This window comes from Akebia trifoliata, chromosome 5 (assembly GCF_017979445.1).
Source record: "Akebia trifoliata isolate Shusen 1 chromosome 5, ASM1797944v1, whole genome shotgun sequence".
NCBI lineage: Eukaryota > Viridiplantae > Streptophyta > Magnoliopsida > Ranunculales > Lardizabalaceae > Akebia > Akebia trifoliata.
The window spans coordinates 22,229,326-22,249,724 of NC_141379.1; the positions used below are offsets into that span (position 1 = coordinate 22,229,326).

The 20,399-nt window shown below is 36.6% G+C and overlaps 1 protein-coding gene across 1 annotated transcript in view; it reads right to left on the reverse strand.

Moving 5' to 3' along the window:
• THO1 (nuclear matrix protein-like protein) overlaps nt 1–20,399 on the reverse strand; it is a 47,418-nt gene that overhangs the window by 24,690 nt on the left and 2,329 nt on the right. The window contains exons 3-12 of the mRNA XM_086443019.1: nt 13,224–13,298; nt 10,168–10,261; nt 9,434–9,579; nt 9,243–9,314; nt 7,437–7,509; nt 7,270–7,335; nt 7,086–7,132; nt 2,903–2,974; nt 2,635–2,763; nt 2,457–2,522 (exon numbers count right to left, since the gene is read on the reverse strand). Coding sequence (XP_086299145.1) covers nt 2,457–2,522; nt 2,635–2,763; nt 2,903–2,974; nt 7,086–7,132; nt 7,270–7,335; nt 7,437–7,509; nt 9,243–9,314; nt 9,434–9,579; nt 10,168–10,261; nt 13,224–13,298 — 840 coding nt within the window. The remainder of the gene's footprint in view (nt 1–2,456; nt 2,523–2,634; nt 2,764–2,902; nt 2,975–7,085; nt 7,133–7,269; nt 7,336–7,436; nt 7,510–9,242; nt 9,315–9,433; nt 9,580–10,167; nt 10,262–13,223; nt 13,299–20,399) is intronic.

The window sequence follows — 20,399 nt, forward strand, 5'->3', positions numbered from 1 at the left end:
ATCTCTCTCACCCAACATCTAAACTTATCAATATTATATATCAAATCGAAGATCTTTTCGAGATCTACAACTCTTTAGAAAAAACTGAGAGCTAATTCTCAACATATTTTATCCAATATTCATTGCAAGCTTACTGCCACAATTATATTTGTAGAAAAAGCTGGATTGACTTATTATCTTAAAATAGGTGTAACTTAGCTATTCAATTTCAGATTTTTATGAATCAAAACCCTTAAACCAATCTCAAGATCTATCTTCCTAAAAAAGCACCGAGACCCAAATCCCGAGATATTATTCTTAGATTTAATTACAAGTTTGCTACACCATTCTATTGTTGCATAGAGTTCAAGAAGAACAATCAATAAGGATTTAAGACAAGTATATTGACCCTGCTTTCATTGGATTAAAATAATAATTAATGTAATAGTGCAGGTGGATTTGGCAAAAATCTTCATTTAACATTTCTAGTTTACGTATGGGGCCTTGGGACACACTCTCTCTTTTTCTATTGCATTCCTTGAATTTATATTTTTATCATGTCAATTCTCTCAAAGTCTATTCTTTGGCTTGACAATAGGAGTTCATCCAAAATCCGCCTTATAGTAGTCGCCATCATGTATGGAATGGGTCCATGAAGGAAGAGATTGTCGAGAGAACAAGACATTGTTGATTCAAATAGTATGACGATAGGTCCTATGGACCAATACTTGATTCTAACCAATACATGATTGCATACTTGTGTATTGCATTTTGTTTTGTGTTAAAAAATCCCATGCTAGGTTGAATTATGTGATGAGGGCATAATACATGTGATGGACAAAAACAACGTTTTAAACATGAATACGAAGAGTAATTTCTATTTCTGAAAGATTATTTTCTTTGAAAATAAAAAAGAAGAAACATTTACCAGAACTTGTTATAAAAAAGGCAAAGTAAAATACACCATGGTTGGTGGGACTTGACATATGAATCAAATAAATTAAAAAATGTGGAAAGTAAAGATCGATTTCAAAATCTACTTGAGGGATGAACTTATTCGGGAGGGTTACTCCAAGAAGGTAGGACTGTCAACTAACACACACTCCGTGAAGAAATAAGCGTCTCCGTTGAGGGATAGGCATTCCAACAATCGGATGAGTCAAGAAAAGAATATTGGCGACACACCATGAAGAAATAAGCGTCTCCTTTGAGGTATAGACGTTCCAATAGTCGGTTAAGTCAGGGTATTCTCCGAGTTCTAAGGATAGTAGGAGGTTTTGCCTGGGTGTAAAATATATTTCAATGTTGGTTATCATTATCAGTAATGAAAATATATTTATCGCTTTCGTTTGTGAGTCAAGGATCACAATCCAACCAAATAAAAAAGTCGGATTGTGACAAATATCATAATTTCTAATAAATTCTTTGTATCCATTACTAATTGTTCTCCATATACCAAAGGATTTCAACTTACCCTAGGCTGAAAGGAAAATTTTACAATTGGAAGCAAGACTGTGTATGCATTATGGAGAAGAATGTTTGGAAATCAAGAAAAAAAAAATGCTTACAGATTATGCATAATAGAGATGGCCATGTTGAGATGGAAAAATGGAAAAAATAAGAAAGACAAAATTAGTAGTAAACATACTAGTAAAATGCAGTGGCTCAATACGTAATCAACTATGAGAGTCATGTCAAACATATTTGTCATAGATAGAAGGAAGTACACGTCTAATGTTCTAAAAGAGTGCAAGGAAGACCAAAAAGGATGTGGATCGGGGTAGTGAGAGCAAATGTGAGGAAACTTGAATTACATAGACATGACTTCAGATAAAATTGAATAGAGGAACAAGATTATTTTTAGGATATAAGGTTTTGATGACGATGAGAGAAATTCCAATACAAGATGGTAAGCCACAAATAAAGCTAAGCTCCCATAAAATCAAACATGAACTCCAAAACAGGGTAATCTTTCTTAGAAGAAATACAGAAAGAGCTAGGAAATCCTCGTTCTCCATACCTTTGCACATGGAGTTCTTCCCAAACCTTTAGGCACCTCTAATGTAGGAAGCAAATTGAGTGAACAGTCCCTGACGAGGAACTGGAACTGTGGCTCCGTATGGACCCTGAGGCCGTGCACATGCACCAAGTGAAGCCTTTTCCATCCACGAGGATGCACCAAATAAGATGGTCATTGAATCAAATTTTGGCATAAGATATCCTATTGCTGGAACCTATAGAACGGTAGGTCCCAACCCCACGGATATGCATCACAATTACGGAAAATGCAAGGAAAAACTCTTACAATCCCCCACCACAGGTAAGCATTCCTCCTTTGTATACAGCAGCATATTCTCAATGCAGATGGTAACATCTCTGATTTACTCGAGTTTGTAATATAAACACCCAGAGAAACATAATAGACATATGCAGCCTATAATTTCAAAGAAGGAACCATTATGTATGAGGATTATTACCTTAAGGTAATCAAACATTATGAGGCATTGAACAAGAATATGGCGTCGGAAACTTGGATCTTTCAGCTGCCAGTAAAAGAAAATAATTGAATAAAAAATGATAGACAAGCAAATTAAAAAAAGAAAAAGGTCTATTGCTGTAGAAGTCCATTTCATCAACCCTTTTAAGCCCGTTTACCTCTAACCCCATTAATTTACTGCTTGTCAGATATTTTATGCTGAAAGCTGCAGCCTCTTCTTCGTCAAGATTATTTGCATTACCGTCGTCATCACTCAAAGGCTGAGCCTCGAAAGTATCCAAGACGACCTAAAAATTTCATAATTAAAGAAAAGCATTCAATACGGTCAATGACAAAGCCAAACTATTATCTTACCACAAGGAAGGAATGCAGCAAAACAAAAGACTGATAAAAATAAAGAAAAATTTCAAGTGGAAATGGATATACCATTAAGTTGGATGAGAATTTCTGCCATTTGGGTGGAGCAACTGTTGTGGCGGGAGGGTTACAGAAATGCTCCTGAAAAATAAAATAATCAACATAAAGGGACAGAGATTTAGATTTTTCGAATCATGAGAGATAAGCTGTTAAAAAGAGTATCATTTGCTGAACCGTTTTGTTTTCTAAGCTTTTCCACATCAATCCATGCCATTTAACTGATGGCTCACCTCTAAGATGGATTGGAAGATCCTAACCAACTTATTAGTTACATAATTTTGGACGATCATTAAAATTTTGATTCAGGGGTCATGACCTATCCAAAGGGTGGAACACCATTTGAAAGTTCTTGATAGGTGATGCAATATTTTTTTATGAATAAAAACAGCCTTTTATTTTTATTTTTTTATAAGAGAAAGATTTTTCTTGAGAAGAGAGAAAGCAAAACAAAAAGAAGGGTGTCGAGGAGACCTGACAAGAAAGAGAAAAAATAAATCACCCATTGACCAAGAGGTCCCTTCTAAAACCGAAATCCTCCAAGAAAAACCCCCTTGCTCTCTTTTCTTTTCTTTTTTGATAAATCAAAGGTCTTTATTAATGCCATGGTCGAGAAGCCCATGAATCAAAGTACAAGGAAAGAAATGAAACCAAGAACAAGCTATCTATCTATCAATACTACACACCCAATCCACTTAGCTATGAAATCTTCAAAGAAGACCCTCTTAGATTCTACAAAGATTTTACTCCGTAAGAAGATAGACACAAATATTTTTTGGATCGAGGATTCTTTTCCCCCAAAGGCCCTTAGGTTCCTTTCCTTCCAAATTTCCCAACAAATTGCGAAGGGAGTAATGCTCCAAAGCTTTCTCTTAATGCCGCAAATCCTGATCCTATGACCAACCATTCCTCCACTAGATTTCGGAAAGAACCCAGAGCGCACCATGACACCCCTAACATCCTTAGAAAGTGATACCAAATCTCCGAGGCCATCTACAAACCCCTTGCTCTCTACAAAAAATTTAGACCACATATATAAAGCGGCAATATGGAGAATAATGTTTTGGATCCCATCTTCCTTTTGAACACACTCATGTTCCTTTTCTCCCTAACGTTTAGTATAACGGCAAACCATAACAACATGGGTGTGACAACCTATAAAGATCCCCAAAACTGACCTGTGAAGAACCCAACAAATCCAAGAAGTGGAAAAGAAAGAACACCAAATATAATAGAAAAGTTGGCAAACATGGAGTCGGAATCCACAATAGTGTGTATGAGATTAATCAAAGGTAGAGAGTTAGAATAGTGTCTGGTGAAGCAGTTCAAGAAGGCAATTATAGATGGAACTTTAGATCTCCACACAAAAGCAGTAGGAAAAATAGAAGAGGGACAACAGAGAACGAACCAAAAGAGAGATGAAAGGAAAATTAGGGGAGAGTTCCTAGTGCACAAGGTGTATGTACACTGTATTTGGCAACTGAGTCAGCTAACTTGTTCGTGCTTTTGTGTCGTATAAACAGTTGACTCAGGAGCTTTTGTTGCCAACTCTGTGACCAAAAGTTGTGAGAGTTTGAACTATGCTTATCGATCATCTCGTGACCATCATCTTGTACTTGAAAGATAAATGTAAGGTTGTGTCATTTCCACCTTACCCCAAGACCTCCTTGGAAGTTAGGAACCCCTCCTTACGTTAGAAAAGACTTGAGGAATGTGACTTTAATTTTGATTTGTTTTGTTCCTTTGGTTACCTTCTAGGTTAGCCTTGACTAGCCGAAGGCTGCCTTGGGCTCAATTTCCAAAGACAGTATTAACTTCTAAATATCCTCGGTTAGCTTGGCTACCCTAAGGATGGCTCAGTTTGATTTCCAGAAATGATATTTTTTTTTGCCTTCTGAAGCTTCAGTCAACTTCAGCTAACCGAAAATATCCTTCAAAAATCTATAAATATAAACCTTACTCCATTAAGATTTTTGCTCGAGCCATTGGAAAGTTTTGAACCCCCACTTGCACACACAAGTCACACTCACCTTCAACCCTAGGACCTTAGGAAAACCTACCCAAATCCTAAAGCCTAGACCAGAAGCTTCACCTTCATCCTTGGCACAACATTCATATTCTTCTTGGAACATCTTATGGGGTGCTAGATGGAGCTAAATAGATGCTTTGAAGACTCAAGTCATATGGTGTTACATTGCTAAATCTTCTAATCAAGATAAAGGTATTCAAACTTGGTCACTTTCTTTCTCATAGTTTCTGGTTTCTTGGTTTCCCTCTTGTAAAAATCAAGCTCTTAATTGGTAGAGAACAAATCGAGAGTGTGAGGTGGGTTTACTAGACTTTCCTAGGTAAAACCTAGGAATTTAGGGAACATCTCCCTAGTTTGGGTTCTTGGTTAGCCTTGTTTAAAACCATGGTATGAGTTGGTGTGCGTACCAACTCTTGAGTTAGGTTTAGTGATTTGCGCTACAGAAAAATCAGCTGTAAAAGGTTTGAGGTGAACCATAAACCTCTAGATAGTGGAAAGCCAAGACCCTAAGCAAGGGGCCCTTGGGAGTGGATGTAGGCATTTAGCCAAAACACTATAAATCTCGTGTGCTTTAAGTGTTTGATTAAATTCTTGTTTAAGCTTACTTTGCTTAATTGATTTTCTGTTGTATGTGCTAACGTGCTTCTTTGCTTAATTTGATCTATCAATCAATTAGCTTCCTTAATTAAAGAGACCATGTGCTGAAATTGGTTTAGGAGGCTAGAAGTAGGAGGTAGCACATCAACACAGCCCTACCTAGGACTTAGATTAATCCCTATTGCAAGAAGATTTTAAAAAGTCCTATTCACACCCCCCCCCCCCCTCTCCCCTCCCCTCTCTCTGTAGGACTAGATTGCTATTCAAAGGTGCAATTTCATAAATGTAAATAATTCTAAATGCCCTACAATGATACCAAATATGACGCAGTTACAAGACAAATGTCAAAGTGTCCCTATCTTAACCAAAGGCCTAACCTACAGGATTGGAGGAACTCACTTCCACAGCTAGTAGATCTGAGAACTCTGAGAACAAGTCATAATGCATAACGAAGCATGAGGCAACACTCCCATTTTGCTAATTGGAGTTTATAGAACAGATTGTCCCACCAAATTTTTTTAAGGATTTCTCATTAGGAAACATCGGAAAAAGAAAAAGCCAAATATAGTTACATACTGGGATTCCCAAGTGAGAAAAACTCACAAATTAATAGATCCAATCATGGCACAAGTTTCATTTTGGTTTCATTTTTTTTCACTTTTTGTTACAATTTGGTGTTGCAAATTCGGCCTTCTCTTTACTGCAGAGGTGGGGTCAAACAAGTTTTTGTGGTAGGAAAAAAATTCCGTTGAAACTCCTTCCATTCGCACTATGCTAGGAGATCTGGTTGGAGAGGAACGAGAGAGTTTTCCAAGAATGGCAAAATTCAACATGGTGTGGCAGCTGATTCTAGTCGATTGAACGGGATCCAACTCCCACAAGGCATTGCTAGCCTCGAGAGCCTTTCTAACCAATCCTCCATAAACCGCCTTGAATTCATCTACCCCTCCCTTGATCCTACATTACAACATCAGGAGCAGGAACTACATCTCTCCGACCACACTGGTAAAAGACAAGTGTGGGTTCAGAAACCCTCATCCAGAAAGAGGATGGAGAAATAGGTTTCTGATGATAGTCCCTTGAATGAACATAATCCAAGCAACGTACCATAGTAGCAAAACTAAGTGATACTTTGAACCTTAGTTCCTACCACTACAGAAATGGCATGAGTGCAAGCATATTAGCAAAAATTGGTTGCTAATAGCCAGCTACACCATTTTTAAAATGGTGTAAGACTCTCATCTGGACCATTTTTAAAATGGTGAAAATAACTAATTACAGCTTTCATGATATTTTGTTTATACGCAAGTGGGATTAGTGGTTGGTATTAGTAGGTGACAGTGGATTTTGAACACAGAGATTTAAACCAATTTAGCAAGCTGGCAACTTCTACAGCTTTCATGATTTAGTCTTCAAAAGGAGGTCAACTTTAGCATATCTGGAGAAGAACAATTTCCTGTCAATCAAACCACCAAAAAGCACTACAGAATATTTGGGGATAGATAAAAATAGAATTTTTTCCTCATACAAAGTTCCAATCTTTTTAGGAACAGAAGGAATATAATTGACCTGTAAACTCCAGAAGGTCTTGTAGAAATTGAAATCAACAGAAATGCCTGAAAAAGCAATTCAAAGGACTATCAGAAGCATTATAGATATGGAAACCAATTCTGCACTTGAAATTTCATCTTTTAAAAGTTTAAACTGGACAAGAAACAGAAGTAGATTGAAGTTATTCAAAGCTTGGATGTACCATCAGGGGCCTCCTTCTCATACTTTGTTTCATTGGAAGTGTTGAAAACTCCCTTAATATTCACAGCTGTAAGCGTTGATAGTTGACAAGAGCAACATTATTATCTACCACAAATCAATGAACAGAAAAATAAAATAAGGGTAGGACAAAAAGTGAAAGGCAATTACCTGAACGTTCTGACAGTGGGAAGAAATGAGCCAGAAACGTAAGAATACGTCCACAAAAGACCACATCATTTGCCTAGAAGATACAAGGTTTTAGACAGTTTGAGTGACAGAAGGATTCAGAAAACTATATAAAGCTGATTACAAATTATAAAAAGACACAAATATATTCTGATTAACAACTATACTCACATCTCCCAATCAAAAATTTCTCAACAAGGTACCCCAGGAATTTCTCAACAGGGTTTTAGACAGTTGAGTGACAGAATTCAGAAGACTATAATGCTGATTACAAATTATAAGATGACACGTAGATAATCTGACTAACAACCATCCTCACATCTCCCAATCAGCAATTTCTCAACAAGGTACCCCAGTAAAATTTTAAAGTGGTTTCTTCTTAGTACCTTGTAAACTCTCATGAAAGTTCAAAAGCCAAGACATTATACTGTTTGCCATTGAGATCAAGCTTTAATGGTTTTGAAAGACAAGGAAGCTTGGTCATTTTCTCTTTCCACTGACACTGAGATTATTTTTTGAGCTAGATTTCAGAACAGGCCTGCTCTGATGGAAAAAAATGGAGACCTGGTCACCATGTCAGACCCCTTGAAATTCTTAACCAGAAGGTGAGCCTAAAAAACGTTGATGAGATACATACTCAGATCCACCACCATTAACCTAAACCCCATACTTCCAAGTAACTAGAGAGTAAGCAAGGAACCCTAATTTATGTGATTGCATGCTTTTTCTTTATCAATCTTACAAACTATCCCCAATATCTGGATCTGAACTCAGAGTTGGTGCATTTGGCAGTAATAAAAATCCCATCAAGGATTTGGTCCTCTAAAAAATTCACCTTGAGAATGAGAAAACATTTGAGCCAACCTCTCTTGTAAGCAGTGTCTTGAGTATAATCTCACAAACAATTCCTACCAAACTAATGGGTTTGAAGTTGCTTCAATATTATGCCACTTGCTTCTTGGGGACAAGGGACAAAAAACTGATGTTCAAAAAATGGCCCAAATACCCTTCTTCGTATAACTCCTTTGCAACAGTCCATTAAAGATGAGTGTTTACATATTGTAATCTTCCAAATTGACTACACTTATTTGATGGTTCATATTAGTAAACAATGTGAACCATTAGTATGCGTGACAACTGCGCTATTATAATTTATAAACATAGTAATGCTAGGACCATGTCACATTTCCAATTTAGAATTTTCCCCGTGGAAAGCAACTGTTAAATACTGAGTTTCTGATATCAGTTATGGAATTTAAGCAGTTGCCAGTTGTACGCGGATGTTGCATATGTTCTTTTTTATCTAACTCTTGTAGACGTCGATGAGTTACCCAACTTTTCAGCATGCCTAGAGCCTTGCATATTTTTGTTTATTTATGTTTGGATAATTTAATTCTGTATAGCATATAAGAAACCCAGATTACTGCAATGTACTTAATATTACTGTATAGTAATATTCATGTTTTACATAAATAATGATTTCAATAACAAAAGAAGAAAACACTATCGAAATTTATAAGCAATCAACAAAAATGCAAAAGCAACTACTCTTTTTTTTTTCTTCTCTCATGGAAGATTTTAGAAAAGCATAACGGTTGTCAAATACTGAAACTCCCAAATAATTATAAAAGAATTACTTAGTCTCTGTACTTTTTAGCTTCAAATAGTTCCCTTCAATTAGTTTTTTTTTTAAGCCCCCCACCCACCCACCCCGCTACACTTGCATTCCAGCCACTGCTCATTCAACATATTTGAAGTATATTTACTTTAATTATACGATATTATCACCTTTGAAAGGCGCCGTAGAAGCTGATTGCACGTCCTCAACATCACAAGCTTCCCTCGACCAAAAAGCTCTTGCTGCAGATAAAGCAACCACATAGTTTACTTGAGTATTAGTGAAGATTTGACCATACTTTGGAAGATTTGGCACAATAACAAACGCACAGTAGCACTGCAACAATCAACAAGGTACACACCTTCCCTAAGATATCTTGTTTACTCTCTATATAACCAAAGACTTCCTTGCAGTCTCTCATAGTAGACATTTCCGTCAAATCTTCTAACAGCTGGAATATCATACCACCCTCAACATGGCCTCTCTCACAAAGATACAACACAATGTCTAGAACAGAAACAAAAAAGTCAAGATACAATAAATTGCAAATTACTCGGGATGTTCGGAAAAGAGTGTGCATAAAGGGAAAACAAAGGAAAGGATATATGAAAGCCAACATTCAAAGATCATGTGAGTCCATAAGAGTTATAATCTGAGTAATTATACTGTACTTAACTATGAAAACAAAAACTATCAGGCCATGTTGTGCACAACGATAATGCAACAACAAGTTGAAGGGTCCCACATAGGAAATTACACTAAACATCCAAGCTATATTGCTCCCAAACAGGAATCACATTCAACATCCAATCTATATTGCTCTTTTGGACAATAAAAATGATTTAGTGAGAGCTCCACAAAAGAGAACACTAATTTGGTGGTTGCAATCATCTGAACATGTTGCTTAGGCTAAGATCTTCCCTAGGTTAAATCCATTGTTTATCAAAAAAATATTCTCTCACCAAATCATTTTGAGTTAAGCATCTGGATCCACTTATAGATGCATAATTACTGTCTAGTATTCTCAGAATATAGGATTACCTTTATGCAAATGGAATAAAAGTGCCAAACTACTGAAAGATAGTATTTACTGACCAAGAAGGCGTGGTATTTGACCATGGCAACTTTCCCTAGCATCAATTGATTGCCCATACTGCATGATTTGTTCCCCGGACTGAACTGCAGATGACTGTACATCAAGTGAAGGAATGTAACTCAAAGTCATGAACATGCAGAGTAGGAAGAGACAAAATGTTTAAGTCAGAAACAGATATAGCCCAAAATGAAATAGTGAACAATAAAACAAAAAAGAGAAGAAATACAGCACATTCTTCATGCTTTTGGAGAAAAGTTTTCCATAGCCTACTTCAGTTGCAACATACTTGTTGAGATAATCAGAGAAGGGTTTCAATCATAGTATGATACCATTTCACATTGGTTCTTAAGCTTACCTTCGATGAACTATACTTTCTCAGCTTCTTTCGTTTGGGATGTGAGGGTCCCTTCTAAGGTCTCAGTCTTTGCAAGGCTAGCAGCGATGGAGAGAGTAACCACAATGGATCAGTTAATCAAGAGAGGTTTTCAAACTCCTAATTGTTGCTTGATGTGCTATAGCAATGGGGAGACAACGAATCATTTGTTCCTTCATTGTGTTACCGCCCAAGAAGTTTGGTCCCATTTCCTCGGTCTTTTTGGTGTAGCGGGCTGCCTTCCAAGCTCTATCAAAGGGTTGGTTGAGTCTTGGTGTTCGTGGGGTAACTCTTTCAAATCCTCAAAACAGATTATGTGGAATCTAGTTCTCTTCGCCATTTGTTGGGGCTTGTGGAAAGAGAGGAACAAGCGTACTTTCGAGGGCAAGGCGCTTCCGATGCATGATCTTTTGTTGTCTATTCTGGGGCTGTTATTTATTTATTTATTTTTATTATTTTTTTTCTTTTTTTTTTTATTTGGGGGGGGGGGGAAGCTTACAAAGAGTTTAAGGGGATTTTCTTTAAGGATTTTGTTGTTAGGTGGGATTTGGTTTCTAACTTAGAGGTAGCCTAAGGGGCTTTCCTCACTTCTTTTTGATAAGTTTGTACTATAGGGCCATCTTGCCCCCTTCGTTTGTTTTTTAAATAAACCTTTAACTTATCAAAAATAAATGAAAATAAAGGATGGAGACATAAAGTGAATGAGCAAGCTAGAAAGAGTACTCTTGATACACACATCCTTACCTCATTTGGAGAGATAATATTTCTATGAAGGTAATTTTCTTCCAAATCCCTGCTAGAATGTCAATATTGGAAACTGGCTCAACTACAAAAACCTTACTCTTTTGAAAGCCAGTGGCCAGATCCACCTCAAAACAATACAAAAGTCTTTAGGAAACCAGACTTGGTCAATGGACGCCTCGAGAAAGACAAGTTTATCATATGCAAATCAGAAATAAGTTATCGATAAACCAAGGCTTGAAGCTTTGAAACAAAATATATTCTCAATTGACACAGCCTTCCCCATGAATTTGCCCAAAGCTCCAACCATAATGACAAAAAGGAATGGAGTTGCGAGACTTCCATTGACTAGAATTGAAAAGGATGGCAACGTTATGCATTTCATAATCCTAATGGTCCATTTTTCCCCAAACCCGAATTGGTTAAGGATATACCTCAAGAATTCCAAGGCAAATTGGTCATATGCTTTTTTCTAATAAATCTTGCCAATAACCCCTAGCATACCCTCCTAAATTCTCAAATCAGTGCACTTGCTGGCAATCAACAAGATCAAGGATTTGGCGACCTTTGACAAAAACTCCTTGTTTCGGACACATCATTGATGGATGACTTCCTTTATATGCAAAGCTAGCATTTTAGAAACGATCTTATATTAATAACACAACCAATCTAAAGGGACAATAAAATCTGAAATGTCTTCCCCTCCTAGCATTTTTACAGCAAATACCAAAAAATTGCTATTAGAGCAAAATCGAGATAGGTTATCATCCTAGCAATATTTTAGCACTTTCATTAAGTCCTTCTCAATCATATCCTAACAAGATTTTAAGAGAAAACGCATCAGGTCAGGTGCTTTTCATCTTCCATACTACCTATAGTAGACACAATCCCCTCTTTCTCAAAAGATCTCTCCAATAAAAAATGATCCTCTATGTTGATAGTATCAACGTGGATGTTACCCAATCCTAAAAGAAAGAGGTTGTTTAGAGCCATGGAAAGCCACAATTCCTCCCTCACGTTGTCCTCTCCTTCCACGAAAGTACCTCTTTTGTTTTCTTTTGGTCTCCTCAACCTCCATTTGTATCTTTTCTTAGCTTTCTCAGTGAAAGTTATTTTTATTTATTTTTGAGGGTGAGGGGAGGGGGTGAAATTGGAGATGAAGTGCTTCAAGAAGAATATGACAACGCTGACGAACAGTTTTGGAATTCTTGCCCAAATAGCAGCATAAGTTTTAGCTTTTTGTAGGATGATCGTCTCCCAATGGAAAAAAGATTAAATACACGATGGCACTCGTGTTAAATCCCTAAACTTATTTCAGTTTGATGAGAATTTTGTTCTAAAACACAGCTCACATGGAACCACTTGACCAAAAGATTGTATCATGTTGCCCAAACATATCACTAACACAATCTCAAATAGTTATACATCGAAAAACGAAAAATAAATAAATGATGACCATGTAATTTTAGTCAAGGCATTAAATTTTGATTTCAATTTATATTCTGGTCAGCTTGGAAATGGAAATATTTTGACCTATGTGGAAATAATTGCATTTTTTCATGGAAATGATGAAATATTTCAATTTTTAATACTTTGGTATTAGCTAAAGCCTAAGATATATTGTAGGGAAAAAGTATTAGAGAACATTTACATTGATCATGCGCATTCAAAGCACAACATCTAGAATATCATATCATATTCCTCGATTTAAAAGAAAAAATTGGGGTTTAGACCCATAGTTCAGTTGGTTTTACACACTGCAAAACAAACTTTGAGGTCATGGGTTCAAGTCCAGCTTACCCATATAAAAAATGTTTCCAAAGAGATAAATCAATTTTTTCCCCTTCCTCTACCACAAAGAAAAATGTGCAAACATTTAAAGACACAAGGACAGCTAGACAAAATAATAAAAATCATTCAATCAGTACCATAGTAACTTACCACCAGCTCTTGGAGTAACGTTCGGAGAGCATTTTCCAGTGATTGATTCTCATCTTGGACTAATACCGTTTGCCTCTGTCAAGTAATTGGCCAAGCACCTAGTTGGTCAATCAATACAAAATATTTTGTATAGGTAATCTAACCTAAAATATGGACTACAGATTAAGATAAACCATCATTAAAGGATTATTATAGGCAAGAATTAAAATCTCGTCTCAAGGAAATGTTTCAGGCAGGGAAAAAACTGAGAAGATCTCGACCAAATCATTCTAAGACATTCTAAGACAATCCTAAACATCCTGAAACATTCAATGGTTCATTCCAACCGAAATTAGAATGTCCCACTGAAACATTGTGAAACTGAATGAAACTTTGAACCATGATTACAATCACAACTTATCATAATATAGAGGGACCCCATCAATATGATCAATATGTCGTGAAACTCTACATTTCTTGGACTTTAATGTAAGAACTAAATTTGATACATAATGGGACGAGGACTAGATCAATAGTGATCACAAGAATGTGATAAAGTAATATGAGTTATTTGATTATATGGCCATTAGTAGTTGATATACAATGTTTTCTATATGAATTAAATCCTCTTAGTGTATAAGATATGTGTACCTAGATATAAAGTGATATGAATGTATCTAGATGCAAAAAAGAAAGTTTCCATTGTAACCTAAGGTAGATCCAAACAAAATAATAAACGCACTGATATGCAATGATATGACATGGGGGTCACTGAAGAGAGATTAAATCATATCAATCAATTGAAATTGTTACATAAATATCACTACTCATACAAATGTGCACCAATATTCACCAATACCAATTAACATGTATGACTATGATCAAATTTTCTGTTCCAAAATGCAACCTTTATCTTATGTTAATTTTGGTTAGATAACTTCTGTTTGTATTTCATTGTAAGGGATTCCCACATAGGGTTCATGTACGCAAAATTGGTATTCCATCTCATATTTAAAGTAAGGAATCATGACTACTTCAAGTTGAAGAATTCACTCATGAAATAAAATTTCTAATTCACTCGAACTATAAGTAGAAAACGCCCAATACACCACTAGGAGAATTTGACATATTCCAACTGTGTGCAATGCAAGTGTTGAATCAGTAACCATCTTATCTTACATTGCAACTTGGCCAAAGAAGCATGTTTGTGATATTTGTTAAAGCATACCCAAGACTTGGTTCATTAGTGCATTCTCGTGTAGAGATGGAGTAGTTTGGAGGCGGGAAGGAAATGAATATAAAGGTTTACAACAATACAGAAGATGTGCTAAATATTTTCTTTAAAATTAAAGCTCTCGTATTCAGATGGCCTAGTATTCAAGGATTATTTGATGATTTTTCAATAAAAATGGGGCTCCACCATAAATGGGGAAGGACAATATCTTGTATTTTGTTTTCTAATCCTACATAGATTTTCTCAGCCACTTAGGATTGTATATTTTCTTGGGATCTTTTCCTTCCCAATGTATTCATCTTAACCTATCCAGAGGAGAGAGAAAAAGAGAGAGAAGAGGGGGCTGCAATTTAGGTGAGCCAAACCCAAACCCGTTGGGTTGAAGCCGACCATGGGTCAGGTTTGGGCTCATTTAGCTTGGGTTCAAGGTAAAAAATGATCGAATCAAATCGGGTTGGGTTCAAGCATAGGCATCTGATTGCCAGATTTGCCCGAGAACCTGAACTTATTATGGTTATAATTTAAAATTATTTTCTTATATCTTTGTTTCTTTCTCATTCATAATTCATATTTTTTTTTTATTATCTATATTCATAATTCATAATTCATATTTCAGTATGTATACTTTTGTTCATCTATATATGAAAACTAATATGTGATTATTTTCATTATAATCAATTGTTTTGTTATTAATGCATTTGTTTATGTAACTCTATACTGTCGTACAATGATTATATTGTGACTTTAAATGTTTGCCATGTTAGATATTGCAAACAACAATAAACCAAGGTGGTTACTTTAGTTAATTATCTTCTTCTTCTTTAAATTTGCTAATAATTTCAAAAATGTAAACTTTAAACCGCACTTTTAGGATAGATAATTATAAATTTTACTTTCTTTTACATACCACTTATCTTTGAGTAAGCCCTTATCATTACTAAAGTATCTAGTATCAATGAGGAATGAACCAACTTGACTTGGGTTGGGCCCAAGTTGATCATTTCACACACAAGGTCGAATTGGGAACAGGTGCAAGTGCAGGTTGGTGTACGTTAAATAATCAATCGCTTTGTTATTAACGCTTTTTTATGTAATTCTATGCCATACAATGATTATATTGCAAATTTAAATGTTTGACTTGTTAGCAACAGTAAACAGAGGTGTTTACTTTAGTTAATAATCATCATCATCTTCTTTAAATTTGCTTATAATTTCATGTATACAAACTTTGAAATGCATTTTTAGGATAAATAATTGTAAATTTTATACTCTTTTACATACCACTTTTTTATAGGCAAATAAAAGATTAATTGATAAAGAAGAACGCAGCAAGCGACCAAGCTTTTACATAACACTTATCTTTATGTAACCCTTATCCTTACTAAATTATCTAGTATTAATGAGGAATGAACCAACCCTTCTTTGGTTGGGCTTGAGTCCAGCATTTCACATCGGAGGTCGGATTGGGAGCGGGTATAGGTGCAAGTTGGTGTCTGTCAAGTTTGGGTTGGGTTCAAGTTGATCCCCCAACCCACCCAAGTTGCAGCCCTAGAGAGAGAATAATCCCGGTCACACAAAAATAAAAGATCAATTAGAAGTGTTGATAAATGGACCCTTGGCATTTCTCTTTTTTCTGTACATACATATACGTTTTGGCAGTCCAAAAGAATGCAATCTATAGAATGGACCATAGGCCTTATCAATTTGAGTTTGCGTCACTGTTGATCATATGGTGGAGAAGACAAGGAAATGGGTACCACATCTATATCAACCATTTCATTTTCAAGTGTAAATGGCAATAATAGTATTCACAGTGGATGTCAATGGGGCGAAACCTGTATCCAAATCCAACCCAGTTAGTTGAAAGGTCCAATCCAACCAAATTAGTTGAAAGGTTTACTAAGTGGAAGCAATACCAACCAAATCAGGTCAGATCTGATGAGTATTTAGTGGTTGTGCTGGGAAGTGACCAAGAAATTTGTGTAACAATATAACTATGGGTTCCAAAAAGATGGACCCAACCCCAATAATTCAGGTTTGCATATATCAATAATTGGGCACCTACTACACTCCCAAGATGCCCATGTTACACCAAGGTAAAGAAATTTATGGATCATCATCATCATTTTACCATCCTCAAAGCCTTATCCTCCTAAATCATGATACAAACACACTTAAATTAACATCAGACATGTTCTTAGGTAGAATTGAATAGAGGAACAATATTCAATCAACTCAACCCAAAAATTTTAACATTGCATTTTGTTGAATAACTCTATTTTATTAGTTTTTTATGTCTTTTGTCCTTTTTAATCTTTTCCACTTATTAGACTATGTAATCACCTTTAAAGTCTAATTAGGACTTAGTAATTAATCTAATTATTAGAATTCTTTCAATTCAACTTGGTATCAGAGCCCCCCCCCCCCCCCCCCCCCCCTCCTTCTTGTTACAAATCCCATTGTCCCCCTCCTCTCTTAAATCCGTCTTCCACACCTCGTAGCATCAGCTTCCTTGGTGGTTTCCCCTTAGGGTTTTTATTTTTTATTTATATATATATATATATATATATATATATATATATATATATTATCCTTTAGATCTGTGATGACCTAATCACAAGATGCAATTGGACTCTTTTGTGGGATAGGGCCAGGCTACGCAATATGGCCGTTGGCTGTGGTGTGTGATAGTTCTATTGTTGGCTATTGACTGCTGATTGTTGGTTGATGGCTGGTTGCTCCTGCTCTATGCGACAGAACTGCTGACTAGACTATGCGATAGGGCAGCCCATGTTCTGTGTAATAAGACTGTTGGTTGGACTATGCAACAAGACTGCCCCTACTATTTTTCTAGGCTGCGATAAGCTTCTTCTTTTTTTTGTTGGTCTTGCGATGGTGTCGATTAGGGCAGTGTGAGAGTGTTGTGGGGGTTTTGTGCGGCTGTTCTACGAGTGTAACTTCCTTGTGATAGGGCTTAGGGCTGGCTGGTGTGGCTGCCCCCCCTTTTTCTGTCCGTTTTTTTTTTTTTTTTCTGGTTCATATAGGCCTACTATTTGGACTGGCAGCACTGTTGTGATTGCTACTGTGACTGGACTACAAGGGTTTGGCTAGGTTGGCTATTATATGAAAACCCATAATTATTCAATACAACAGTGTTGTTTGGGGGTTGCGATCACAGCAGGTGTGTTGTTTGGGGGTTGTGCTCACAGCAGTGTAGTTATTTGAAGGTAACAACAACAGCAAGTTGATGTTTAAAGCTTACGGCAATGGCAGAACTATCCCTTGGTGCCCTACGATTGAGTTAATGACTACTCTAGTCACCTACAACAGTGTTTGATCACCTTCCACATCTCTTACGATAGTGTATTGCCACCTTTAGGGTGTTGCGATCAGTTTCTTATTTGAACTCCCTTCAAATCAAAGCACATCGACTCTTTGATGGCCTCCGAGACGTCTTCTTCCTCGATCACCGGTAATAGTGATGGATCGGGTGGTCTTCCCTCTCATTCGACCGACTTTCCAGGCATCCAAATTACCACCTTGAAATTGGATGGTCCTAATTATCTTCTTTGCGCACGATTGATTGAAATGTTTATTAGTAGAAAAGCAAAGATCGGTTACCTCATGGGGACGAATAAACAACCTGCACCTACTGACACTATTTACCCCCAATGATTTGCTAATGACTCTATAATCCGTTCTTGGTTAGTTACATCTATGCAACCACACATTGTGGCTGGTTTTATGTTCTACAAGACCGCAAACCAGATATGGGATTCTGCGGAGAGTATCTACTCACAAACGTTAAAACAATATCTGGATCTTTAACTTAGAACGTGAGATTTCCCGCCTTTCACATGGTGACTCTTCAGTCACCACCTATATATCACAACTATGTACTCAATGGGAAGAATTGACCTTCTATTCCTTGTCCTATGCTTGGAGGGACCCTCTTGATGAGGCATTATGTGTGTCAATTCTTGATAAGAATCAAGTCTTTCAATTTCTAGCCGATCTCTGGGATGAGTTTGAGTATGCGAGAGTTCATTTATTGGGAATAAAGAAGGTGTAATAGAAAAATGACATTGACCATTGATAGTAGATAAAGAACCATTAGCAAAGTGAACCTTGCGATGACTAGAACAATTTAGTGTAATCTTTTATCCCTTGCATCTACATATTCCTCAACTAATACACTACATATTCCTCAACTTATTATTAATCTTATCTCTGTTAGTAGCATTACCAAACATTTGAATTACAGTGTAATCCTTTATCCCTCTCATTGTGTTTTTCAGGATATAGAGTCGAAGAGGACGATTGGCACTAGACATGAAATGAATGACTTGTATCTCTTGAATGCACCTATTTTACCTAGCACTCATTCTGTTTCTCAACTTAGTAGTAGTAGTCAGTTTAATAAGGCACTTACGCTTAGGCCATATTTCCTTTGGATATTTGAAACACATGTTCTCTTCTTATTTAATAATGCCAATTTGCTTAATTTTTCTTGTGAAACTTGTCAATTAGCTAAACATGTTCGTTCTCATTATCCTATTAGTATGAATACTACTGCACTTACTCTGTTTAACCTAATACATTATGATGTGTAGGGTTCTTCCCTCGTTACATCCACTCTTAGTTTTCATTATTTTGTCATGTTCATCGATGACCACAGTCGTACCACTTTGGTCTATCTTATGAAACACAAGAGTGAAGTATATGGGATCTTCAAGCAATTTCTTACTATGGTCCATGCCTAGTTTGGTCGTACCGTCAAAACTTTCCATTCTAATCATGGTACCGAATACACCTATAGTGAAGTATTGAAGCTTTGTTTAGAGTCTAACATTGAGCAACAAATGTTCAATGTTAAAACTCCTCAGTAGAATGGTCGATCAGAAAGAAAAAATTGTCATATTCTGAAATTAGCATGTGCCCTCTCTATTGGCATGAACGTGCCACAATCCTTTTGGACCGATGCATTTCTTACTATTGTTTACCTTATTAATCGGACCCCCTCCCAGGTCCTTCAGTTTGTCATTCCCTTCCTTCAACTCCATCCGAATCGTCCCTTGTTTCCACTTCCTCCGCGTGTGTTTGGGTGCGTTTGTTTTATTCAAATTCTTGACCAAACTCGCACTAACTTGACCCTAAGACCATTTTTTTTTTTTTGTTCTTTCTCTATCCAGAAAGGATATCGTTGTTATCATCCTTCCTCTCGAAGGCGTTTCATTTCTCGGGATGTCTTTCTTTAAGCATGCCCCATACTACACTGGGACAATTGGTATTTAGTCTGAGTGGTTTCCTCTAGATTCCCCTAATAATGACACCTCTCCTTTGTTATTTCATCTTCCCATGCATGTTCTTCCTTTTACATTTCCTATATTCGTCACCTCCTCGATTGTAGGTTTACTCTCGGCGGTCACGCAATACTACCATCACTTCTATGCTAGACCAACTCACTTCCTCGCCTTCTATTGTTCCTTATGATGATCGTACTATTGTCACTCGCAAGAGTAAGCGCACTTGTACTTATCCTATTTCTAATTATGTATCCGATTCCACTCTCTCACCCTCCTATTGGAGTTTTCTTACTTCTGTTTCCGTTGTTTCTCTTCTTAATACTATTGCAGAGGCTATTGTTTATCCTGAGTGGCGAGCAACTATGATTGATGAATTGAATGCTCTTAAAAAACTCAGATTTGGGAACTAGTTCCTCTTCTGCCAAGGAGGAAAATTGTGGGATGTCGCTAGGTGTTCGCCATTAAGCATAATCATAATGGTTCTATTACTCGTTATAAGGCCCGTCTTATGGCTAAAGATTATACTCAAACTTATGGAAGTGATTACCAAGAGACATTTGCTCTCGTTGCCAAGATGACCACCGTTCGAGTTCTCTTTTTTGTTGATGCTATCAGAGGGTGGCTCCTCTTTCAGTTAGATGTCAAGAATCCATTTCT